The sequence below is a fragment of the Panthera uncia genome, unplaced genomic scaffold (assembly GCF_023721935.1).
Source record: "Panthera uncia isolate 11264 unplaced genomic scaffold, Puncia_PCG_1.0 HiC_scaffold_677, whole genome shotgun sequence".
Taxonomy (NCBI): Eukaryota; Metazoa; Chordata; class Mammalia; order Carnivora; family Felidae; genus Panthera; species Panthera uncia.
This window is the reverse complement of record NW_026059844.1, coordinates 1,708-27,847: the sequence shown is the minus strand read 5'-3', so window position 1 is coordinate 27,847 and position 26,140 is coordinate 1,708. Positions and strand designations below refer to the sequence as shown.

Below are 26,140 nucleotides of genomic sequence, written 5' to 3'. Positions count from 1 at the left end.
GGGAGGAGCCCGCCTGGGGTGAGGGAACACAATAAATAGAGGGTAGACGAGGGACTGGGGCTCTGGAGAACAGGACAGGCAGTTCAAGGCCTTCTGAGCCTCCAGAAATAGGACTCTTCTCGGCACCCTTTCCTGCAGCGTCACCAAACTCCACCTGGAACAGCTTCTCAGGGCATCAGGTCTTCGCCAAAGTAGGAGAAGCCTTTGAATTCCTCCTGGTTGATCTGCTTCACGATTGCTTCATCCACGAGCGTGAGGACAGGCTCTTCCCGGGTAAAGTCTTGGTCAAAGTTATTGACGTCTCTTTTGGTTTTCTGTGAGAAGAAAAGAGAAAGCACTGACTCCAGGCTGACCTTCCTCCCGGGGCCCCCCCACAGGGAGTGGGCATCACACTGACCAGCCTCTCACCAAAGCAGGCCTCTAGCTACTGAGAGAAGACACGGGGCTGCTCCAATGAGGTCACGACGGATGGCCCCAGGACCAGGAGGTGGCAGAGGACTTGGAAAGGAAGAATGAGTCCAGGTGAGAGGGAAGAAGGGGTGAGAGGGTATGATGGAAAAGCAGGGAAGTGGGATTCCCACAGACTGCCGTGTGGGGGTGGAGCACGCGTGTTTGGGAGCGTGGGATGCATAGCTCTCATCCCGTACTCCCCCTGCTAATCTAACCCTCTGGCTCCATCAAGACCTCTGTCCCTGTGACCCGGGGAACAAACTTGAATCTCTCTCCCATGGAGTCTCCAGTGGTCTTTCTTGTCTCTAGGTAGACCTCCATAACCTTGCCAGGTCTGCTCCTTATGACCTCTTCTAAGTAGGAGGATGAGTAGAGTGGGGGCAGGGGACCGTCTTCTGGGAAGCCTGCCTTGATCCCTACCTGCATCCACCACGAACCCTATTTTGTGCTCCTACATTCTTTCCATGATTATACTCGACATGCTGACTTGCAACGAGTTGTGGCTATTTGCCTTGCCCAAGAGCTCCTTAAAGGCAGGGGCCTTGTCTTACTCAACCTTGGGTTCCCTACAATAAGCATCTACTGAATGAATGGCCATGTGGAAGAACCCACCACTGCACTGACTCCCCAGCCCCGAAGGACCCATACCCAGTTAGAGGCTCAAGTTCCCGAAATAGGGCTTATGGTCCATGGGGGATGGAGAGCAGCAAACAAACAAATCCTGGCTTTTGGAGAAAAACATGGAAGTGTAAATAATATTCTCTCTGCCTTTCGGGACTTCCAGTTGATCTGGGAGCCAGTACTACTGTCTAGAACACACACTGCGATAGTTAGAAAAACTTCCGTGGAGAAGTCGGGACTTGGCTGGGACCTGAAGAATGAATTACGGTCGTGTTGGCAGAGAGGGGAAGAAGTCACCTCGGCAGGGAGAGGTGGGACAAAGATGGCGGGTGGGGAGGTGGGAACACGGAAGATGTAGAACAGGGTTCCCCGAGTTGCCCGGGGTGGAGTCCAGCATGGGGATGGAGGGAGGCAGGGTGAGTCCGACTGCGGAGGCCTTCAACGCCCGCCCCCCCTCGCCCTGCACTACATGGCACAATGCCCAGAGGATTGAAGGAGCTCCAGCAATACCCTTTCAGGTGCTGATTAACTGGTGTTACCCAGGATTAGTGACCTGGATGATGGAATAAATCTTGTGGAAAGATTAGCATTATTATTTGTAGGAGGAATATTAATTAATATAAGCTTTGTTCTGTGGAAACTAGTAACCTAAAAGATGTTAATAATACTCTATGAAAAAGGTGGTTTAGAGACAAAGCTATTTTTGCACCCTGCTCTTGGATGTTTGCCACATACAGTGGCAAATTAAAGGCTCTGAGATGTCATAGGGTCAAGAAACCTGGTTCACTTTGTTTAGAACAGCCTTCCTCAAACTTGACGTGAAACTTTCTTTTTTCCTGAATAGCTTTTTTTAAAAATTTAATTATTTTGAGAGAGAGAGAGAGTGCACATGTGCAGGGGAAGGGCAGAAAGAAAGAAAGAGAGAGAGAGAGAGAGAGAGAGACAGAGAGACAGAGAGAGAGACAGAGAGAGAAAATCCCAAGCAGATTCTGTGCTGTCAGCACAGAGCCTGACTCGAGTCTCAATCCCATGAACCATGAGATCATGACTGGAGACGAAATCAAGAGTGAAACCGACTGAGGCCCCCCCACCCCACCTCAGGCACCCCTTTCCTGAATAGCTTAACATCTGTCTCAGATGCAGAGTTCTGCAGGACATGGTTTGGGAACTGTGGTTTTATAGTTTATAAAGCACCTGCCCATTTGTTTCCTTATTTGATCCTTAGAACAGGCAGATACTATTACCCTGATTTTACAGATGGAGACACTGTGGCTCAAAGAGATTTGGTGACCAGGGTCACCCAACTACTTAAGAGCAGAGTTGGATTCAAATCCAGATCCCTGCATGATGCTGCTTGCATAGAATGTCTAGAAAGCTGGACACTGGAGAAATGGAAAGACATGGCAAGGATCAAAGTCCACCCGGAGACATTCAGGCCAGACTGCTAGGCCTGGAGCCAGAAGGGCTTGCCAGTGGGTGAGTGTGGCAGGAGAAGCTGTGGGTCGGGGCGAGAGTGGGTAACCTGTACTGGGCGAGCTTGGCTGGGGGGAGGGGGCATGTGTTCAGACCATCCCAGGCTGAGATCAGAATCAGGAGGATAGCACACAGCAGGGATGACTGGATCTTTCGGCCACATCAGTCCTGCTTCGTGTCTTTTCTCTGGGCTTGAGCTGCATAGTTGAGTGGGTCTCGGAGACCTCAGAAGGGAGACAGAAGAGAGATACAGAAAATCCAAGGGATGGAAACAGGACCCGAAGGATGTGTGTGTTGCCCTTGAGATGAGGAACGTTGAAAAATCTGGAACTGTTCGGGCACTGGCCTTCCCTGTCTGCTTACTTGTTTGTGCTTCACCTTTTCAGTCATTAGTGTCCATGGAAACTGGCTTCATTGCCTGAGGTCGGCTGAGCGTAGTGACGGAGCTAGATTCCACAGGACGTCTGAATTTCATCACTCACTGACTGTGTACCAGGCAACCAGGTTCGGTCAGCACAGCAAGGGATGTCCTTCCCAGAGGACCTCTAGCTCCATTTTATGCTATTTTGGGGCACCACCAAGTCAGCTCTGGGCTCTCCAGGGGTCACAGAATCATGGGTGGCATTTCAGTGACGGTGCCATTCTTTAAGAACTCTAGAGAAAGACATACTTGCCTTGTCCGCCCCCTTATCCAAACTGGCCCAGGCCCTGGTTTCCTTGGAAACATTTTTTTTTAATTTTTTTTTTTTAATGTTTATTTATTTTTGAGACAGAGAGAGACAGAGCATGAGCGGGGGAGGGTCAGAGAGAGGGAGACACAGAATCCGAAACGGGCTCCAGGCTGTCAGCACAGAGCCCGACGTGGGGCTCCAACTCATGGACCGCGAGATCGTGACCTGAGCTGAAGTCGGACGCTTAGCCGACTGAGCCACCCAGGCGCCCCTCCTTGAAAACATTTTGAATGCATGTCAGTTACTCATTTCCAATTCAAGAAGCCAAGATCCCCACTATGTGCAATTCCTGACCATTAACCTTAGAGACTTGAGAAGTTTTCCAAAGCAAATATCTCTGGGAAACACCACTCCCTATTAATAGCATGTAGACAGCATAGCATCCTCAATGTGGAGGGGATTGGGCATTATATCCTTTATTCACCGATTTTATTCTTTGAAAAGCTGGGGCCTCCCTGTGAGCGAGCATACGACTCAATTCCAAGGTTCAGATGGACAACCCCCCAGAGACATTCCCCGTTGACCTAGATCCTCAGTCTTCCCATATGCCTCCCCTAGAGTCTAAATGTTATACTCTTAGCCCACAGTGTGGAGCCTGAGAGGTGACCCTGGGACCTCTTCAGTCTTTATCTCCTTCATGAAGCCCATCCTACATGCTTGTCCCACACTTAGCGGGGCGACACGGAGGAGGACAGAGAGCACTAGCTGACCTCTTATCTTGGTACTGCCCCTTCCTGGCTATATGACACTGTGAGGTCACTCTCTGAGATTTAGTTTTTTCATCTGTAAAATGGGGGTAGTGACAGGCACTCTATAGATTGCCTTGAGGACTCAATGAGACATCAGATGTTAGGTGCCTCAGTGCAGACTCCAGCATGTAATGGGCACCCAATAAATGCACCTCCAAGTCTTAGCACCTGTGTGCCATGGGCACACATCATAGACAGCTTGGTTGCTACCCAACACAGTCTGTGTGACCTGCCCATTGGTGTCATGAGCTTCTCGAAGGAGGGACTGAGTCTTACATTTATCTGTATGCCTCCAAACGCTGAATGAGTGCAGAGCTAGGGTCTACCTGAACATCCCAGTGCTTTGTCCAGAGATTGAGATTCTTCCAATGGCACCTGACTGCCCTTGGGAAAAGTCCCAGGGTCTTACAGTCCTCTATTTCTAAGGCCCTTCAGGGTCTTATCCCCGCATAGCTCCCCACTGCTTCTGGGCCCTGCTGGACCATGAGGTTCTCTGGACTCACTGGCTTCCCCTGACTCCAAGCCTGTGCCTGGAACCCCCTCTCCCACCCCTGCCTCTGTCCCATGTCCTCATCACCCAGCTGAATTGCTCACCCTTCCCAACCAGGTTTAGATGGCCTTCCTTCAAGCAGCCTTCCTGTCCTTCCACCCCTCTTATGGGTGCTCCATCATCTCTCTCTTTTTTTTTTTTTTTTATGAAAGAGAGAGCAAGAGAGTGAACGAGTGCACTAAAGCAGAAAAGAAGGGCAGAGGGAGAGATAGAATCCTAAGCAGGCTCCACGCTCAGCACGGAGCCTGACACAGGTCTGAATCCCACGACCCTGGGATCACGACCTGAGCAGAAACCAAGAGTCAGATGCTCAACCCACTGCGCCACCCAGGAGCCCTCTCCTGCCTTATCACAGCCCTGATCACACGCATCCTCCTCCTTTCCACTAATCTGTGAGTTTGTTGGGGATGGGGACTGGGTTGAACTCACATCCCATCCCCATCCTAGTGCACTGCCTGGCACACAGTGAGTGCTCAATAAATAGCTGCTGAGAAATGAGTGAATGCACTGCTCTTGCTTCTACTGTATCCAGAGCCAGGTAAGTGCTCTGGCTTCAGGACCACTGGCAGCTGTTCTACCAGATGGGCTTTTCACGTCGGGGAGCCCAGGTGACGTGGCGAGACGGCTGAGGTCTGATCTGTGAGGGGTCTAGCGCGGGGCAGCCCAGAGAAACAGGCAGACTTAGGCCTACTTCATGGGGTTTCCTCTCTGAGCAGCAGTCAGCTTGGGGCACTGGGGTTCCCTGATTGCTGGCAGGAGACCAACACAAACAGGTTCAACCAGGGTTTGGGAAAATTCCATCAAAGACAGATGGGCTAAGGGGACTTTATGACACTAACCCTTGTGGCTAATGTTAGAGGAAAATGACACTCCCCTTCCCTCTGGCATCCCTTCCGAGAGAGATAAGGTCTGGGATTTGAGAGGTCCGGGGCTGACTCTGGGGCAAGGGCCTACCTTTGGTATCTCCAACGGGGGAGTGAGGTAGGTTATGGAAACAGTTACAGGTCCCTCCAGATCCTTTTGAGAAACTGCAACGGAGAAGCAGAGCCACTGGGCCTGCCTTATAAATCACCGGAGGCGGCCGAGGGCTTGGGGGATCAGCCGGCTGTGGTAGTGCTTGGATCGCAGCACGGACATGGGCAGGCGGCCTGAATGCCTGCTTCCTGTCTGGCTGGCGCAATTCTTTCTCTCACTGTACTGAAGTCATAAACACCAGCTTTCAGAAGAGCCAGCGATTTCTGCTTCTGTCTTCATCTGATTACGAGATCAACAGATGACTTTGTTCTGAAGCACCAAGAAAACTCCCTAATCTCACCAGCTGGGGCATGGGGCTGGCTTTCATGTGGCTACGTCGCTGGTCCCTGCCCACACCTCTTTACCTCTTCCGGGCATGACGAGAGCACAGGTTGTCGTCACTCTGATCCACGCACACAATCAGAATGGGGGAGGGGGAAACATGCTGTCTCCACACAGTCTCCAAAATGCCAGCTTTTTTTGGTCTTGGGCCCACATCAGGTTCCGACTCCCTCTTCGGAGTTCCCTGACAGCCACCTTACCCAATCTCACCCTCCTCCCAGCTCCCACAGCACTTTCTGGATCATGCATTTGGCCCCTTCTAAAATGCTATGTGTGTCACAGCCTCCTCTCAGATACCTTAAGACACCTAGGACACAGCAGATGATGTGCAAATATTCATTTGCTTGAAATAATTTCATTCACCAGAGCAGTCAAACCCCAAATTCCTCCTAGCTTTGAAATGTCAAAATTCTCGCCTAAGCTCCACTTGGCTCTTTTTACATACTTGCTCTCTATTAAACAAATCTTTGTAGACACATATCTATTCATTATACCCCTACATTGTAAATAACAGCGTATACGTGTGTATGTTAATGCACCCATGCTTACGTGTGAAGTTAAATGAAATAAAGGATGTAAAACCGCATAATGCCTTGCCTGGCAAAAATGAGGGCTGGAACAGAATTTCAAGTTAACTATCATTTACCTAGAAATTGCTCCAAACATAATCTTCCATTCCTTTCTTCCCCTCTTGATCTTGTTAACTGCGAATTGGTCACACTTCGGGATTTTCTTTATAGAAATCAGAGCAAGATGTACGGGCTCCCCTGGCACTCGGCCGCCCATGGAGCTTTTATGGCACCTTTCCTGCCCTGAGCCCTCAGTGGCTCCCTCCTTTCTAAAACCCACCTCCTTCTTAGCATGTAGTGGCCACAGCTGACCTTTCCACTCCTGACTCTGGTCTGAGCAATGCCAAGTGCTGTGGCATGACCTTCTACTTGGTAGGAACCCTCAAGTTAATCCAATGCCTAGTTCCATTTCTCAGGGAGCTGTGATAAATCGATGACGCTCTTAGTGTTACCTATCCAGTGTGACCCTATTATGGGTTGAACTGCATCTCCCAAAAAAGAGATGTTGAATTCCTAAGCTCTGGTATCTCAGAATGTGACCTTATTTGGAGGACATAAGGTCCATGCAGATGTCATCAAAGTGAGATGCAGTCATGAGGGTGGGCCCTCACCCAGTGTAACTGGGGTCCTTACAAGAAAGGGAAGTTTGAACAGTGACAGACCTGCACAGAGGGAAGCCCACGTGCAGAGACATGGAGAATGTCACCTGAAGAACGGAGATGTTGCCACAAGCCAAGGAATGTCTGGGGCCACCTGAAGCTGACAGAGGCAAGGGAGGACTCTCCCCACCACCTCTAGGCTGTGGGGGCGCTAAGGCCCTGCTGGCAGCTTGATTAAAGACTTCTCCTCCCCAGAACTGTGAGATGATAGGTTTCTGTTGTTCTAAGGCACCCCGTTTAGGACACTTTGTTTGGGCAGCCCTAGGCAACTGATACAAATGTCAATCTTCTGAAATAGATTGTTTTGAATCCAGATGTAATCCTTTGCATTTGACTTTGATTTCTTCTTACTTTGGTGCTTATTTCCGGCTTGTTGAGATAATCATAAATAATGATTTTGTAACTTACTTCTCTGATCTCAGTCTGTTACCAACAAAGTAGGGATAATAAATATGCCTAGCTTGCCGAGGGCTCTATGAGAGCATATAAGCAAAGCTCATGTAAACGTGAAAATACTATGGGAATATAATGTTAATTCTATCATCCATCTTGTGTGCTATATCCTTCGACTCTGTGTCATCCTAAAATATGACTGGCATGCCTCCCATTACTCCAGTAAGACATGTATAAAAATACCATGTAAGGCAGGCTCAGGCTTGGACCCTTCTGGCCTGCCCTCTACAAACAGCCCTCTCGCAAAGCCAACATCCAGGCACCCCAGCAGACTTTGGGGGCATTATGGTTAAATCCACTGTGAATTGACCAGCCAAGGTCACTTTTTAAAAAATGTTTATTTATTTTTGAGAGAGAGCACAGGTGGGAAAGGGGCAGAGAGAGGGGGACAGAAAATCCGAAGTAGGCTCTTCACTGACAGCAGCAATCCTGATGTGGGGCTCGAACTCCCGAACTGCGAGATCATGACCTGAGCCAAAGTCAGGTGCTCAACTGAGTCACCCAGGCACCCAGGCATGGTCACATTTCCCATCTTGTTCAGGAGGATGATATCAAAGACTTTCAATTGCTTTGCTGGAATAAAGACACCTAACGCTGTTGCATTTCTCTGGTCTATTGGTCTAGAAATGAAGTTAATTGGCTCCAAGTGATTACCATTTTCCCCCAGTGTTCACAAAGTATCTTTTCATAAAAACTTCTAGAAATTGCTTTAACAGCACCTACCTCCAAGTATCCCAAATCTACATTTTCCCTATTTTTGAATATGGGGAAACTGTCTGCCCATCTCCAATCGCTTGGTGTCACTGCTGGATTCTGGAAATCCAAATTACCAAGTAGTGGGCACAGCAGATTTTTTAGTAACCTGACATGTAGTTCACCTGGGCCTAGACCAGTGACTGCACACTGGACTGCCAGGAACTTTACATAACAGTGATGCTGGCCCCACATCAGAGATTCAGTGTCACTGCTCAGGGATCTGGCCCAGGGAATGGCCTGTCCTAGCTCCCCAGGTGAGCTTTATCAAGTGCAACTGATTTGCATTTGACTTTGATTTCTTCTTATTTTGGTACTTATTTCTGGCTTGTAATGACTTATTTCTCCCTTGGAAATCAGTTAATCTTTACTGGGTTTTGCCCTAATCTTTGTACTTCTAAGAGACTTCTCTTTGGGGAAAAGTTAGAGACAAGGTAACAGCCTTGCTTTTTGTCACTGGTAACAAAGCAGTTCTCCATCCTGCCTGTGCGTCAGAAACAAAGGGAACCTGGACAAGGAGCCCTGGTGCACTGCTGGTGGGAACCCAAACTGGCCGTGGCTGCTCTGAAAAACAATGTGGAGCGTCCTCAAAAAGGTAAGAATAGAACTACCCTGTGATGCAGTAATCACTGCTGGGTATTTACCCAAAGAAAACACTAGTTCAAAGGGATACATGCACCTCTAAGTTTACAGCAGTGTTATTTACAAGAGCCAACATATGGATGCAGCCCAAGTGTCCACTGACTGATGAATGAAGAGGTCATACACACACACACACACACACACACGCATACTGGAACATTACTCAGCCATAAAAAGGATGCAATCTTGCCATTTGCAATGACGTGGATGGAACTAGAGAGTATAATGCAAGTGAAATAAGTCAGTCAGAGAAAGACAAATACCATATGTGGAATTTAAGAAACAAAACAAGGGGAAGAAAAAGAAAAAGGGGAGGCAAACCAAGAAACAGACTCTCAACTCTAGAGAGCAAACTGATGGTTACCAGGGGGGAGATAAGTGAGGGTGAAGGAGGGCACGTGTCATGATGAGCCCCAGGTGGAGTAAAATAAAAACTAAAAAAAAACAACAAAAAATCCAACAGTGCGCCCACATGGACACCTGGGCCTTGCCCCACACCTCACTAATTGGACCATCCAGGGGTGCGGCCCAGACCTGTGTATGTTTTAAAGCTTCCCAAGTGATCCCGACAGGCAGCCTGACTGGGTCCCTCTGTGTAAAGGAGCAGTGGGTCCCTTTCTTCCTTCTTTTCCTTGGCAGTTTCAAAAGGCCTTTTTGTGGCTTAAAAGCCTATGTAGGGCTGTAGTTGCTGTGGATTTGGCTTCCTCTCAAGTTCACACTGTATATTGGCATTCCTTCTCAATTTCATGCCCTCCTTTCCTTATTTGATATTAGCCTTTATAAACTGGGACATCCAAGAGCTCACTGGGAAGCATATTGGTGTCTCCAGGTGCTGCCTCTGAGAGGCAGTGCTGCTCAGTAGGTTAGCACGAGAGCTCTGTGGCCAGACTGCCTGGACTTCACTTCTGCTTCTCTCCAGCTTTGCAGCTTTGGGCAAATCACTTGGTCTTCTCTGGGCCTTACTTTCATCATCTGTAAAATGGGGATGCTGGTAGCCCTCCCTGTATATTCGTTATAAGGAGTAAGTGAAATAATACATTTAAGTGGTGAGAACAGCACATGGCATAGAAGAAATGTGAATTATTAGCATTGCTTCCTCATCAATATTTATCACAACTGTATGGTTAGAACAAACAGCACTGTCTTTGGGATGATCCTTGAGAGCGATTTCTACTTGATCTTGGTTCACAGAACAGTCACTATTTCACCTGGACACCCTGGGTGCTTTCTCGTCCCCCCCACTCTGCTATACAATTAACAGTCTGCTCTCAAAAGCTAAGAGCCACATGTGTGACACTCCCACAAAGAACATTCCTGATTTTTTTTTGTCTTCCTGCCTTTGTTTTTCTTTCCTCATTTTCACTGATATTATATTTAGAGTGTGTCCTTTATATATCCTGGTGGGCCATCTTTAAACTTGCAAGAATAAAGCAAGATAAGAAAAACAAGAAGAAGAAAGAAGACAAATTTTACTTTTAGCGCTGCTGGCTGTGATGTCATCTCTCCTCTGTAATGAGCAGGGTGTGAGTGTGTGTGGGGGGGGAGCTTGGGGAACTTGGGGCTGTTAGAGACTGGGGCACGGTGGGCACCACACGGTGATGACCCCTGTAGGAACAAGACCCGGCGCTTCCAGGGCTTCTGAATGTCAAGAAATGCTCCAGTTACATTTTCACATTAGGGGTCCTAATTTTTATTTTATTTAAAAAAATTTTTTTTAACATTTATTCATTTTTGAGAGACAGAGTGCAAGTGGGGGTGGGGCAGAGAGAGAGGGAGACACAGAATCTGAAGCAGACTCCAGGCTCTGAGCTGTCAGCACGGAGCCTGAGGTGGGGCTCGAACTCACAAACAGTGAGATCATGACCTGAGCTGAAGTCGATGCTTAACCAACTGAGCCACCCAGGTGCCCCAAAACCCACAGAACTTTAAAAGGAGAGCCCAAGACACCACTCCCTGGAGTCCCCTGCTTAACATGGTCAAGTGGGGAGCTCATGAAGGTGATTTTCAAAGTCGCTTTTGCCTCTAAATTTTACGGCTCAATTATTTTTTTAAGTTTATTTATTTTGAGAGCGAGAGCAGAGGAGGGACAGAGAGAGAGAGGAAGAGAGTGAATCCCAAGCAGGCTCTGCACCGTCAGCACAGAGCCTGACACGGGCTCAAACCCACGAACCATGAGATCATGACCTGAGCCAAAACCAAGAGTCAGACACTTAAACAACTGAGTCCCCCGGGGCACCGCATACAGCTCAATTATTTTAAGTAAAGTATTTCAAGCAAGACTCTTAACCTGGATTTTCACTCTTAAAGCAGGGGTGGCAAATTTTCTCCAAAGGGCCATACAGTAAATCTTTAAGTTTTGTGGGCCACAGGATCTCTGTTATAATCACTCCACTCTGCTGTCGTGGCTCAAAGGCAGCTGCAGACAGTTGCACAAGTGTGGCTTTACGTATGGACGCAGAACTTTACATATGGATACTGACATTCGAACTTCATATAATGTTCATGTGTCATGAAACATTCTTCTTCAACCATTTAAGAAAAATGTAAAAACCATTCCTAGATCGAGGGCTGCACAAAAAGAGGCAGTGGGCTGGATTCAGCCTGTGGGCCAATTTGCAAAGCCTTGTGCTAGGGAATGGACTTCAGGGCTTCCGTGAACCTCGTACAGTACAGCAAGTTGTGCATGTGGAAACATCTCACTGCAGCAGATTCTTGAAGGGGCGGTGATTTGATTGCTAAGAACCACAGATTTGAAAGTTTCTCTTTGAATAAAGCCTGAATCTGTCCAACGTATGATAACTCTGAGTAATCCACACAGAGAAGAAAGATTCTCAGGACATGAATTGTCCCCTTGGACCATGGCGGGGGGGGTCCCCGGCACGGGGCGTTCCCTCTGGTGTATTCAGTGCTCTGCAGGAAGGCTGAAGCGACTCTATGAAAATGATTGGGAAAAGTCCCCCGGACACAGACTGTGTATCTGAGGCTCTTTCCAGAAGGTTCTTTTAAGGCCAGGTGAAGTCATTTGTATCAGTCTTAACTCCACAGACAGCATTTCTTCATTCCTTTTAGGAAAGGAGGCATTTCTGTGTGGCTCTGAAGGGTGGTACTTCTACCTGCTCGAACCCTTCGGGCCTTCCAAAGTCCACCCACATGCACACCTTTGGCTGTGACAATTTGATTCTAAAATTTGGTGACAAATGCATAATGCATACATTTCAGCCAAGAGTCATTTTGAGCCACGTGGCTAGGGAGAAGTCCTCATTGTCTGTACGGTGCACATGGGTGCTTGATGACATTCAGTCTGGAGTTTATAATCAGCCTGGAGGTGCCTCGAAGTGGCCTGTGAATCTTGGCTTCCCGGAGAGGCAGGCATCTCACCAGCGCTGCCTGGCTCAGAGCTGGGGCCTTGCCAGCTCCCGGTTAATTAAATGGACCCTGCTGCATCCCCAGAGGATGGCAAAGTGCAACGGCTTTGTTCAAAAGGTGAGCCTGCCCTCTGAGACCAGCAATGAGAATAAGGGAGAGTCCACTGCCCTCTCAAAATGCTGTAAAGGAGTTCTGAAACCATTACTGAGGCCACAAGGCTTCCATTCTGCCACTAAAGACAGGGTCTGGTGCTGCCATGTGGGGAAGGAAATACCCCTTGTATCAGTTCCCTTTCCTGGGGAACCATTCCCAGCCTAGGCTGGTCCCCCCATACCCCTCGGTTGTCCCGTGCCTCTCTTTCCTGGTACTCCTCATAACTAGCGCTAAATAATGACTCACTGAGCATCTCTCTTGTATTCCTAGCGTCGTCGTACAGAGCCTGGCACACTTGTTTCCGCACATGAAAACCTCACTAAAGCCCACGGATGGAGGTTTTTTCAGGTGCCGGGCTCTGCGCTAATCGTTTCCCCTGCCTGATTCACTCTTGCTCACCCCCACCCCAGGGGTAGCGAGCACCGCCACAGAGCCCACTGGAGAGACTGGGAAACAGTTTGCCCAAGGTGCAGCCGGGACTGAATTCAGGTGTCCTAACACCAAGGCCCATGTTCCTGACATGTGCCGTCCTGCCTCCCTCCGAGAGGCATCGATGCGTTCACATACGCGATGGGCTGCTGCACGGAGCCCAGCACAGGCACGCTGTTCAGAGCTTTCCACCAATAGCCTTGTTATTTGCATTATAAATGCACACCTGCAATCTTCCCTGTACATGAAGCCACCGTCCCCACTACAGCTCATGGGGTCATTTCTTAGACATGAGGAGCGAAGAGAGGCCTAGCCCTTCAGAACTTTTTAGTATGACCAACAGTAAGAAAGACATTTTGTCTATAACCTAGTGCACATCACCTCATCCCATCAGCCCAAGAAATGATTCAGCAAGCCATAGTTTACCTAGATTGCATTCTGTGCTATAGTCTGATATTCTACTTATTCTTTAAAAACTTTTTTTAATGTTCATTTATTTTTGAGAGAGACAGAGTGTGAGAGGGGGAGGGGCAGAAAGAGAGAGGAAGACACAGAATCTGAAGCAGGCTCCAGGCTGTCGGCACAGAGTCCGATGCAAGGCTCGAACCCACGGACCGTGAGATCATGCCTGAGCCGAAGTCAGACGCTTAACCAACTGAGCCACCCAGGTGTCCCATGATATCCTACTTATTCTATTCTGTTTGATTCTACTTCACCTGACCCTACTCTACCCTATCTTAGTCTTTATTACACTTTTTTCTTCACCTGACTCCTTAAATTGACTTCACACCCTACTGCTGCGGAGACCCTGAAGTAGGGCAAAGGGGCACTCAGTCGGGGTGTCTGGAACTGACAACATGCGGAAAACCTGGGTGGATAGCCAGCCATAAAAAGGCTCAGGAGGAGACAGCGCCCTACATGCTGTGGCCCGCCCGAGGCCTGAGCACCCGAGCTGGGCTCTGCAGGGAGCTGGCCCCACACAGCGGGACGTGCCGCGGCAGGGCCTGTGCCCGGTGATGCATCAGGAGCCCGCGTTCTCCAGCTGAAAGTGGGGAGGCCCACAGCGGCAAACCTGGCCCCATTCCGCTTCTAATCGTGCAGCCCTTTTTCATGTAGCATCTACTTTTCAAAGCAGTGTCATGGTTGACGCCTGTTGGGTTGACATCTATCTAATTCCAGGGACTTTTTGGTGCCCAAAGAAACTTTTCAATCTGGTCCTGGCAAAAGCCCTGTTTCTCCACTCACCAATACCACCCCCCTTATTTATGAAAATGTTCTAGATAGAAATCAGTTCTCTTGGCCCGGAATTTATTGTTGCTCTGCCTGCTGGCTTTGAAACGGGAACTGTAAACACCCGAATATATGCCTCTCAAGTCAAGATGAGGTCACCCACCTCTCCTACCATTCAACACTTTCAGGTTTCCCAATGCAGGATCTTATTATCCTAAATTCTGAGGCATAAACTGGAACAGATCTTGGGCCATAAAAGGTGACAAGAGAATTTAGAGCTGGAGCTAAGAGAGAAGTATTCTCTGGAAAAACACTGTCGATCTATAGAACTTATTCATTCATTCATAGTATATGTTACAACACCTACTACGTGCCAGGAGTTGCTGAGGACGCTGCTGTGCACAAAACAGATAAAAATCCCTCCCCTGACAAATTAACCAGAGCAGGCTAGTTGTTGGTGTTGGGTGATGGGCACATGGGGATTCTCTCCACTTCTGTACATGTTTGACGTTTTCCATAGTAAAAAATTAAAAATGTAGTTCCTAAATCTCACACACATGGATGCTGAGTGAAAGAAGCCAGACACAAAATCACAAAACAGCACACACTACACGGCTCCATATATATGTGTGTGTGTATACACACACACACACACACACACACACACACACACACGAAACTCTAGAAGACACATCTACTCTCCAGTGACAGAAAGCAGATCAGGGACTGCCTTGGGGCGCAGGGCACCTGGGAACAGTTTGGGGTAGAGATCTTCTTTCACTGTGCTGGTGTAACATGGGTGCATCCATTTGTTAAAATGCGTCAAAATGCACATTTTAAATGGGTTAAATTTTATTCTATGTAAATTTTATTATAATAAAATTGATTTCCAAACACCTCCAATCCCTGCCCTCATAGGCTGTAAGACATTTTAGGGATTATGTAAGTCCCTCATTTTATAGGAAGGGAGCAGAGAAATTCAGTGATTTGCTCCGAGTCTCAAAGATATAAAAAACAGACGGACCAGCACCCAGCCCTGTCCAGTGTTTTCCTCTTAGCTCGTTGCCTCTGATACAAAGTGGGGGCTAAATTCTGGAATCTCATGTTTTGGGGTGACTATATTCTGAAACTTTTGGTGGATCACCCACATCCCAGGTACCTGGGTACCTGTAGCCTGAATCTGCCATGCCTCCCCCAGGAAGACCACCTGTGGTTTCCAAATACTGGCTAAGATGTGGGAGGGGTGGGGAGGAAGTCTGGCTGAAGCACCAAGTCAAGGTCTGCTTTATTTCCTGAGTCATCGCAGTTGGTAAGCCCCACTGTGGGCTTATCTTCCCATCTCCCTACTCAAGGCAAGTATCATATCTCACTGTCCCTGCCATTCTTGACCTTCTTCCACACCTAGTGGGGCTCACACACCTGACATTCAAGCTCTGTGCACCGATAAAACCCCTTTGGGGATGGAGTAGGTCCCAGAAAGAAGAGGCCAGAATAATGTGGGGGTCTGAGTCCCGCAGGCCGGGATCACCTCGCTCTGAGAGTGGCTGATGTGGAACTGTAATGATGTGCCACAGACCTAATGTGTGTTTGTCAAATCCCAGAATTCCAGAAGAATGTCTGAGTGTCGAGTTTAAGCTAAATCCAAATCTGTTACCATCCACTATCCTGGCACAGACAGTGGGGAGTAAACAGGGCACTAATGCCCCCGCCCCCCAATGCAAGCTGGGTTTCCAGAGCTTCTTTCCTCCCTGATAGCCAGCTGTGCCCCCTTGGAGGCTGGCGTGGGTGGGGAACACCCCCAACCCCTTGGTGCACAGTCTCCCTTGGTGTCTGCACCCCTCAGAGAGCAAATGCTGGCTGGAGGCCTGGAGGCCTGAGCCCCCCACCTGGGGAAGGTTTGAGCTTCTATCTGCTTCTACTTCGATGCACATTATCCAGCCTGGGACCACTGCCTGTCTTTTCCTGGCTGCCAGACCACCACCCCGGGCGGGACCTTCTATGAGACTGCAAATGGCCAGTGGCTCCTGTGGCCCACAGAGGCCCTGCCAGCTGGCCTGTCCAGGGAGGCTTTCCTCTTCACATCACCTTTCCTCCCTGCCCCCTAACCTTAAGAGGCAAACCCCAAGACCCCTGCCCTGAGTCAAGTCCTGCATTTTGTACTGTGCCTGGTATTCCCCAAGCATTTTATGTTTGAGGCTCCTCCGGCCACTGGAACCCCTCAGGATGGTAGCATTCAGGTGATTCTTCTTCTTTCTTTTTTTTTAAATTTTGTTTAATGTTTATTTTTGAGAGACAGAAAGACACAGAGCATGATTGGGGGGTGGGGTGCAGAGAGAGAGGGAGACACAGAATCGGAAGAAGGCTCCAGGCTCCAAGCTGCCAGCACAGAGCCTGATGTGGGGCTTGAACTCACGAACTGTGAGATCATGACCTGAGCTGAAGTCTGACACTTAACCAACTGAGCCACACAGGCGCCTCTATAGGTGATTCTTCTTACGTCAACCAGCCTTCTCCCCTACAGCTTCACAGAGGGTACAAAGTACATGCTCACTAAATTCCCGCTGAAAAGACCTGACATGAATCCTGCCTTGCCCTCCCCTGCTGCCATGCCTCTTCCCGGTAGCTCTCTGTCCCCAATCCTTTTTGGCTTTCTCTGCCCAGATCCAGCTCCTCTGGAGAACCTTCCTTCCTTCAGTCACACACAGCCCAGTAGGTCCCACGCTCCCCGGCAGGCTGTGTGTGTTACCTCAGGTGCTAGTGGGGTGGGGAGGAGATTAAATTCAATATACACTAGTTCGATGAACCCATGAAGGCAAATCTCAACTGAACAGCTATGAAGTTATAAATGAAAACTTCGGAGCTTACAGAAATGCCCAGCCCAGGGCTCAAATTCCTCCCCTAGGGTAGTGGGTGGGAGCACCAAAGTGATGTGCAGGTCGGGCTATAGGAATGCTCCTGCAAGCAGAATTCCCAGACAGAGAAATCCCTTGTGCAGAGTCAAACATGCCCCACTGAGGCTGTTTAGCTTAGAAACACTTGGGAACCCTCCGTGCTCCTACGGCCACGGTCATGGGGTCTCATCAGACTGCCAGCACTTTAGGGCTGGGCTGCACGGCTGTGCTTGGCAAACAAGACCACTGAGGACAGGGGCAGGGGAAGTAAAGGTGGTGGCAAGCTCACACCGTAAAAGGGGGACAGACCCTGCGGGGAAACTTGGGGTTCCTCAAGGGGCATTAGGGCCGGGGTGAGTCTCTGTCTTGCCGTATCTCCTGTCTCCCTGTGCTCTCCCATCCCAGACCAGGGGCAGGGCCGGAATGAAACTCCAGAAGGCTCTCTGCGGGGACTGGATGGTGCTCTTTGCTAGTCCTCTGCCTTGCAATGGCAGCTTCCCCGACCACATGGTGTCATCCCTCGTGTGAACCCCTGGCCTCTCCGGGAACTGCGCCCTCTCTAGCCCCCTTGGCTTAGACCCCTAGGGTCTCCAGTACTGTCAGCTTTAGCTCTGTCCTAGAACCCGCTGTATCCCAAGGAATGTGCTAATCACTTCACTTGATTTGCTTTTCACTCCTCACAGACATTCGACGTGGTACATACTACTATCCCTGTTCTACAGATCGGCTCACGGGGGCTCGGAGAGGTGAGACAAATCTCCCAAGATCCTGCAGTGCTAGTTGGAACCTGGCCGCCTTTGATTCCACAGCCTAGCCTCCATACACCGCACTGCCTCCTTAGCTCTTGATTCCTGACGCAAGCGGGAGAAGGAGGGGCTTTGACAGGCTGGGTGGGGATGGTGGCTGGAGAGAAGAACTAAAATTCGTTGGGAATCTACAGGTTTATCTAATCCTGTTCATAATTTTATGAGTGGATATTTTTATCCCTATTTTACAGATAAGGAGCTCAGGCCCAAGGAGGCCAGGGGTCTGCAGATGAAGTGAACTCCTGGGCTTACACGGCTAACCCACGACAGCAATTTTCTTCCAACCCAAGTCTCTCTGCGGTCAAAGCCGGTACCGGTCCACTGTGCCATGTCACTACCTGGGCCAACTGCCAGAAACAGCTTCCTGGACATTTCCCATGATGCCCTCTAGGCCCGGACTGGTGTCCTGGCTCTTTGCAGGACCTTGCAGCCTCTTGGAGACGAAGGGCTCCCACTCTGGCCTGGACACAGTCCGGGGGGATGTCCTCACTGATGTCTCTAGGCACTGGCCGGGTCCCGTCCCTGCTCTGCTAGGTGGAGGAGGAGGACTGCCTTTGCTGGTCACCTGGGACTCTGTCTTCATGGGGCCCACTAACAGGTGGTCTCCTGGGTGGGTTGACGAGCTTCAGGGGAAAGGGTTGCCTTTGCCTGCTCAGCAGGGCTTCTCCTCAGGCTGCTAAGTTGGTGAGGTTGTGAGGGTCTCAAACCCACTTCCCGGTTTTCTCTCAGCACAGCCCGGTCATGCAGGAGCATGCAGGAAAGGCCTCCCTCGAGGGTCCCGCCATGCAGTGTGGACGACTGGATGGAAACAGATCATGGGGTTGGAAGGGCCTCCATGTCACCGGGCCTGAGAGGGCTCACCTACCTGGACAGACTCCCCATTCAGGAGGCCTTACCTTAAAGAGGGACATTCACACTGAAGCAAACTTGAAAAGAGAGAACACGTACACAAAGAGAAGTTTACTTGGCCGGCATTTCCCTCATTGCCCTTGGCTTTCACTGAGGATAGCTAGGTTTCTGGGGAGGCAGATCTCTCCCCCCTCCACTGGCTTCCCCCAATTCCAGCGCTGGAGCCCTGGGAGCCATAATCTCGGAGCCTAGTGCTTTTTGGGTGCAAGAGGAGTGCCCAGGAAAGAAGCCTGGAGCGAGAAAATACCTCCAACATCCGCATGGTCACATGATGCTGTTCAAACACACCGAACCCATCACTCTGCCCTCTGCGGTCCCCAAAGAAGGTGAGCTCACCAGTAACACAAAAGCAAAATGTGCTACATTTATTGGCTACTGGATGATGCCATCACCTTGGAACTAAATCCCCAGTGGGACAGATGAATGAACTCTATGCCGGGAGATTTTTTTCCAGCATCAAAGGCCTTGGCTCCAGCCTTACTGGCTTCTCTAGCCCCCCAACCGCTGCTGGGGTGCCTGCCACCCACCCTGTGTGCCCTTGCCGTGAGGCCAGCCACCTCCAGAAATCGATTTGAATACAAGGGTGGCACAGAGTCTTTGGTTTGGTGTTGACGGCACATCACTCGTGCAAAATCAGTTGCAAATGTGGGTGGCCAGAGGGTAGACAGGAGGAATATAAAAGGGAAAGTGAGGGCGGGAGAATACAAGATAGTTGGCAGGACGAACGAGACGAAATCCCCACATTGAAGCAGAGGCCACTGAAAAATGTCCCGAGGTGGGGTTTAGTGCAAATGGGCCTAAACCTGAAGGCAGGCAATCCAGTCGGACTAATGACAGCTGGTGAGTCAGGGCAGGGGTTAGACAGGGAGGCTCAGGCGCGAGGGAGCAGAAATCTAAGCTTAGCAAACCTCTCGAGAAGGTAAAGGCCTGGAGGGGACAGCAGCCACCTGAGGTCTGTGAGGGAACTGGACCAGAGGCCAGCAGCCAGCTAGGGATCTGGACAATCTCGGTGAGATCTTTGGAAGGACGAGGATTCCTACGGAGGGGATAGAAACCAGGCCTGGGAACCTGCCATATCCTCAGCCCCTACGGGGGCGACTGAGCCAACCTAGTCTTCAGCAGAGCCAGCCTGGGCAGTGTACAGGTTTGCTCTCCCACCACAGGCTGTGCCGTGGAGGAGCTTCATCCCTGCCGCGAGAGCGGGAAGAGTCCGGAGATGCAGAAAACATACCACGGAGTCCTGGCTCTTCTTAAGCCCTGGTGCCTGGATGACGTGACCTCACCTGGCCTCACTCCAGCACCTCCCACCAGACAGAACCAACTCCCTCCTGAATCAAGACAGGCAGGACACCCCCAAGGCCCTTAGACTCGGTATGGCCGGCTCATCCAGTGGGGTGGTTGCTATCCGGCTGTTTTCTGGGGGTGGCGGCATTTTGCTGTTATGTCAACAGGACGTGGGTAGGAGCTAGTGGAGCTAGCCCAAGACAAAGGAGCCCCAGGGTTCCCTCTGTGACTGAATGCCCGGGGCGGGGGGTTGGCATGAGGAGATTAGAGGGTTTCTGTGTATCTCGTTTCACTGCCTTCTAAAACACACACCCCGTGTCTTCTTGAGGCCATCGCCAAATTGCAAGGCTCGCACACTTGTCCTCTCCCTTCTCAAGGAGGCTGTCTGTCTCTAAGATCCAAGAAGCTCACACTGCCCTGTCCACTTCTTCCCAATGTCAGGCTCCAGAGCAACTTTCCTTCCTCCCACTGTCACACCCTTTCCTTCTCAGCTCTCCTCAAAGGGCATCGATGTGCCCTAAGGTTATGTGACACCCTCAGCCGGCGGACAGCCTATCTTATGATGGAACCCCTCCCCCGTAAACAGAAGGTGACTTCTGTGGGATGCACTTCAGCCCCCAGTGTCTCTCCCGTGACCACTCATGGGTGGCTATCTATTTTGCCTGTTGGTAACTGGCCCTACTTACAGAGCATAGCCACCCCCACTGCTGGTATCTGAGCCAGGAGGGCCTGGCTACCCGTGGTTCCCCCAGGGTTAATCCTGAGTTAGTAAGAGGTGGGTGTTGGCTTCTTAAAACCTTGTGTGAGTTACACGTGGGTCTTGCAAGGCTTTCAGACACGGGAACTAGAGTATGTTTGTCACTGTGGTGGGCTTGAATTCAACTTAAAATTCATTTCTGCTGTGAACAAGCCCACAGAAGACTCAGGGTGGTACCATCAACATTTTTCAGAAAAGAGCTTTCAACTTAGGAGCAGTCTCAGGCAGACCTTTCCAACCTGCTAAGGAGATGTAGACTATTCTTTTCTTTCCCATTTTGATATTTCTCCAGAGACAAATCTCTAGGATATAAATGAGATCAGATACTTAAAAGAACTTGAATACATCTTTAAAGACCTGTAGCTGAGAACTCTGTATGGAACATTATTCGGCTCAAAATGTGACCAGAGACACCTGTTGCACAATGGAAGTTTCCTTTCTTATCCTTCCTTCGGATGGCCTCTCTCTTCCAAACGGAATTCAAACCAGCCAGATAAACATTCTCCCTGCCTCCTCCCCCCCAACCCCCAACAGTGTTAAGGATAACTCTGGAGTTCTGTGGGGGTGAGTAGGGACTTGCACAGAAGGTGACGTGTGAGGTAAGGATGAACTCAGTCTTTGGGAATGCTGACTCAGACAGTTGGACATTGTTGGGAGCTCCTGAACAGCCCCTGCCCTCACTCTTTGCCATCCTTTCAGGGGATGGTCTGGCCCCAGGAAGCCTACTTGAGCCCTTCGGCAAAGGAAGCGAGCAGAGTCCTGCCCTCCTGTCCCACACTGGAGGCTCGGGAGAGACCCAAGGGAGGGAAGCACGGGTCCCTTGTGCTCCGGGTGGAGTCCCACCTGACCTCCAGGTCAGCCTGACCCCCTCACCCAGAGATGTACTTCTGCTGCTGGTTCCCAGGGACCCTCTCCCACCCTGGCCCACAGGAGCACCTGCACGCCGGGCCGGCCACCCCTGCCTGTCCAGGCTGGGTGAGGCCTGTCTACCAGTGGACTGGGTCATGGGTTGGCCTCCCGTGTCACCCTTTTCTTCTTCTTCCTCTGTGTCTGGCTCCTTCTCCATCCTGCAGGCCCACAGAAACCTCACGCTTGTTCTTTACGCCCTTCCCTCACTCGGGGGAAGCCAGGCACAGCTCAAAGGGTCGCTTCTCTTGGGTCTGCCCTTTCATTTGGCTCAGAGGTGAGACAGAGGGTCTCAGCCTCGGGAGGAATCCCTGCTATTGCTCGGCCTTAGGGACAGGCTTCTGGAGACAGGAGCTTCGCAGGGCCCCTGAAATCTCAGAGTACTTTCCTCTGCTGGGTTTGAGCCATGTTCTGCCTTCTCTTTATCCCAGAGAGAGACTTCTCCATGAATCCATACTTTAAAACTTCTTTGGGACTTTTATCATAAAGATTCTCCCTAATTCCTTGCTTCCCTGTGGCTTCTCAGCAAAGACTTGGGTGCCTGCCTCCGCCCTACCCCAGGCCCGCTCTTCCCTTTGCACCCCCTGCTGACGGTCCCCTCAGCTTGCCCTGTCGTCTGGCCCCACACCCGCAGGAAGAGCTGCCCCTCCAGTCCTGTCTGGCTCTCTATAAGCCTAGCTTTGAGTCGACTAAGTCATTTTGCAGACCTGTGCTGACTGATTGGTCCCTGCTCTTGCCCTGGGATCCCTTTTGTCAGGTGGATTCTCTACCTCGCTCTACTTCCCACTTTGCTTTGGGTAGATTACCTTAGACTAAACCTGCAATAACATTTTATCCTCGGATCTGAGTCTTTAGTTTTCCCCTCCTTCTCCACCTGGTCTCTGGTTTCCTACTTCCCCTTGCTTTTTCCAGGACACGGTTGATCTTGTCCTTGTAAACCATTCACAGAGACCCTCTGGGTAGGGGGGTAGCCTTTGAGCACGATGGCATGTGCAGGGAGCCCTGCCCAGAGCCAAGGGGGAAATGGGCAGGAGCGAAGGTGATGCTAACAAAGAAAGAAGGTGAGCCTGAATCTAGCCTGTTCCGAGCTGTGTGCCAGCCAGTGAAAATCGTAAAAACCAAAGGAGGAAGCAGATGAGGAACAGTGACCCAATCAAGCATCCAGGGACAGTCAACCTTCCGTGCTCTAGACTGGCTGAGCCTGGACCATGCTGAGAGTTGCTTTCTACTTGGGACATTTCACAACACTATCAGTAACTGCTCCCCAGAAAACCTCCTGGAATATAACAGAATTCCTCTGTGATGATTCACAAAGCACAGGAGGGTCTGTCCTGTACTTGGAGGTGAGGGAGAGGGGGCTGCATGACACAATGTGGGGTGACTGAGGCTTGACTGGATGGTCTCAGGTCTTTCCTGCCCAGGACCCCGGTCCCAGCATTCCGGGGCTCTTGGCCTGTAATTTCCTAATATTACATACCCCCTTTGCTCCCAGCATACTAGCCAGCTGGATACCCCAATTTTCAGTCTGAATAATTGCCTCATCAGGCCACAAGCCAGCAGACTTGGGATACTCCCCCTACACAGGCCTGTATGCACACTCTCAACTTCAAGGAGAGCCCTGCTGACCAGAAGGCCTCCCTCCAGCAGAAGGTCACTGCTAGGACATGGCCTCTGCTCTCTGATTCCTCTTTCCAACAGCTGAGCTTTGACACCCTTTCCTGCAGCCCCTCCGACAGGCATCACTGGGACAGGGCTGAGAACCTGGAAGGAGGTGTATGCTGGGCTGGAGGGAGGCCAGCAGGGACAGTGGGGCAGAGGGGGGTGGGGAGCCCTACAGAGACAGGCTCTTACAGACTCGGCCCCAGGGTTGGTACAGCACAGCCCTCCCCAGGTGTTGGGCACTGGGTCTTACCTTCTCACGCTGCACTAAGTCCACATAATGACCATGACTGTGACTCTTATTTACCTAGTACTTTTCTTTAAATTGACTCAGTTATAAAGCAAACCCATTTGTTTATAAAGAAACCTTAAATCTCCACCATACACGGCCAACTCATATCATTTGTAACTTCTGATTGAAATCAATCAATTGATCTCTGTTAAAGTTAAAAGTCTTCTGTGTCCCATACGAATCAGCATCTTGGTTATGGCTCTAGGTTATGTATTTTTGACAGTAAACTCTGAGGGCTAGGAGACTCTTTTGGGGAGCGGCTCGGCCACCTCCTGCCCTTGTCATTTTGGCTGGGCATTTTTGGGTCACGTGCCCCAGACCGCTTTTTCTGCACACCCAGGCCCGACGCACAGTGTGGAATGGGCTCTGGGGCCCTACTTACAATTCGAGGCTTGAAGGGCGGCTTGATCTTCTTCTGCTCCAGGAGAACCCAGTCGATCTCCTTGAAGAACGGGTGCTGCTTGATGGCGTCCTCGCCGTTCTGTGCCGCCACACAGCCCAGGCGCTTGTGGGGGTTCTTGGTCATGAACTGCAGGGAGGAGGGCATAACAGAATGAGTGACAAAGGCTTGGCAGGGACAGGCTGTGAGGGAAAGATGAAAGTCAGCCACGGCAACAGCTTCAAGACCATCTCCCAAGGCTGTTTCCTGCACTTTGAGGGACTCTGCCCCTCAGGGTAGTCTTGCACTTTTTTTTTTTTTATGTTTATTTATTTGAGAGAGAGAGAGAGAGAGCAAGAGCGAGAGCAAGAGAGAGTGAGAGACAGCACACGAGCCAGGATGGGGCAGAAAGACAGGGAGACAGAGGATCCAAAATGGGTTCTGTGCTGACAGCAGAGAGCCTGATGCAGGGTTTGAACTCATGAACTGTGGGATCACAACCTCAGCCGAAGTTGGATGCTTAACCGACCAAGCCACCCAGGGGCCCCAGGGTACTCTTTCACTCTTATACAGAATTTACCATATGCCAGCCGTCATTCTAAACATCGTATATAAATTAATTCATTTCATTCAAATGCAAGCCTCTGAGGTCTATTATTATCCCTATTTTATAAGTGAGGCACAGAGAGGTTAATTAACTTGGCCAAGATCAAACAGCCAACAAGGTACAATGCTGGGATTAGGAACTCAGGCTACTACTAACTCCCTGATTCTCCTCAGGTTCTCAAGTCTTCTAGTTGGGGAGACTGAGATAAGATAAACTCACTCATGCTGAGAGGTCCACAGTCCTTGTTGAGGTAAGGAAAGAGGACCAGATATTCATGTCAAGGTAAATTATCAAAGGCACCCCCTCCACTTCTCCTTTTCCTGGACTCTCTCATTTTTATTTTTTAATTTGAATTTGTAACCTCTAGCATAAAATAACCATGTACATCAACTGATTAAAAAACAAGAAAAGGAAAAGTTTACTGCTTGTCTGGTAAACCACATGGATGTGTTTTCCTCCTTAGCCTTGTGAGAAGAGCTTCTGGCTTGGAGGCAGCTTCCCCAGATGTTAAAATCTGTACTTTTATCTGTATCCCTGATAGTTCCCCACACACCCAGGCGAACTTATTCCTGTTAAGTGAGTCAGTCCTGATGGCAAGTAATTTGAGCAGATGTGTACCATATAACTGAAAAAAATCAGTGCTGGTAGGTGGAAATATTTCTGATAGCCACCCAAAATAAAGGCAGGGGTGTGTGTGTGCACATGAGCTGGAGACAAAGAGTTAGATTTTACAGGGGGGGAAGGCTGAGAGCCTGTATTTAAACAAAGGAATTTAAGAGGACAAACCATAATCCAAAGGAATAAATTTATACTGATACAATTTCAGGCTTCATCTTCAGGGAGATTTTCCTGGGCAGGGAGAGCCTCTTGCTGACTCTTGCCTGGTGTCCCTGAAGCCAAAGCACATGGGCACTGAGCTGGGAGAGCCACAGGTAAGAGAATGCCTTAAGGGGTTTTGGGCAGTTTGGAGTTAGAAATGGTACCAATGCACACCTTGCCCTCCTAATCTAAAAGTCAGCAGAGGCCACCCCTGGTTAAACACTCCTGATTCGTAACACCCATAGGATAAAGTCCATACCCCTCAGTTTGGCACACGGAAACTTCTCAGTCTGAACCAAGATTACCCGGTTAGGCTTTTGTATCCTTTATTGCACCTATAATGCCCATATCCAGTCCCTATGTATCCTCTAAGAACCAGGCAAAATACTGCCTCCTCTGTTAAAGCCTCTCCAGATTCTCTCCCCTGTAGGGACCTGGGACCTCATGTTTCTCTTTTATTTAAATTATAATTTATGGGGCGCCTGGGTGGCTCAGTCAGTTAAGCGTCCAACTTCAGCTCAAGTCATGATCTCACAGTTTGTGGGTTTGAGCCCCGCATCAGGCTCTGTGCTGACAGCTCAGAGCCTGGAGCCTGCTTCAGATTCTGTGTCTCCTTCTTTCTCTGTTCCTCCTCTGCTCATGCTCTG

At 49.9% G+C, this 26,140-nt stretch overlaps 1 protein-coding gene across 1 annotated transcript; it reads right to left on the bottom strand.

Annotated features, from left to right (window-relative positions):
* On the bottom strand, window positions 1-24,359 carry LOC125918319 (protein kinase C epsilon type-like). Its single transcript, XM_049624335.1, has 2 exons — window positions 24,071-24,359; window positions 1-314 (listed from the first exon to the last, which is right to left on the bottom strand). Exons 1-2 carry the CDS (start codon window positions 24,233-24,235, stop codon window positions 168-170), a joined length of 312 nt encoding a protein of 103 aa, XP_049480292.1. The 5' UTR covers window positions 24,236-24,359; the 3' UTR covers window positions 1-167.
* Between the last annotated feature and the right edge of the window lie 1,781 nt (window positions 24,360-26,140).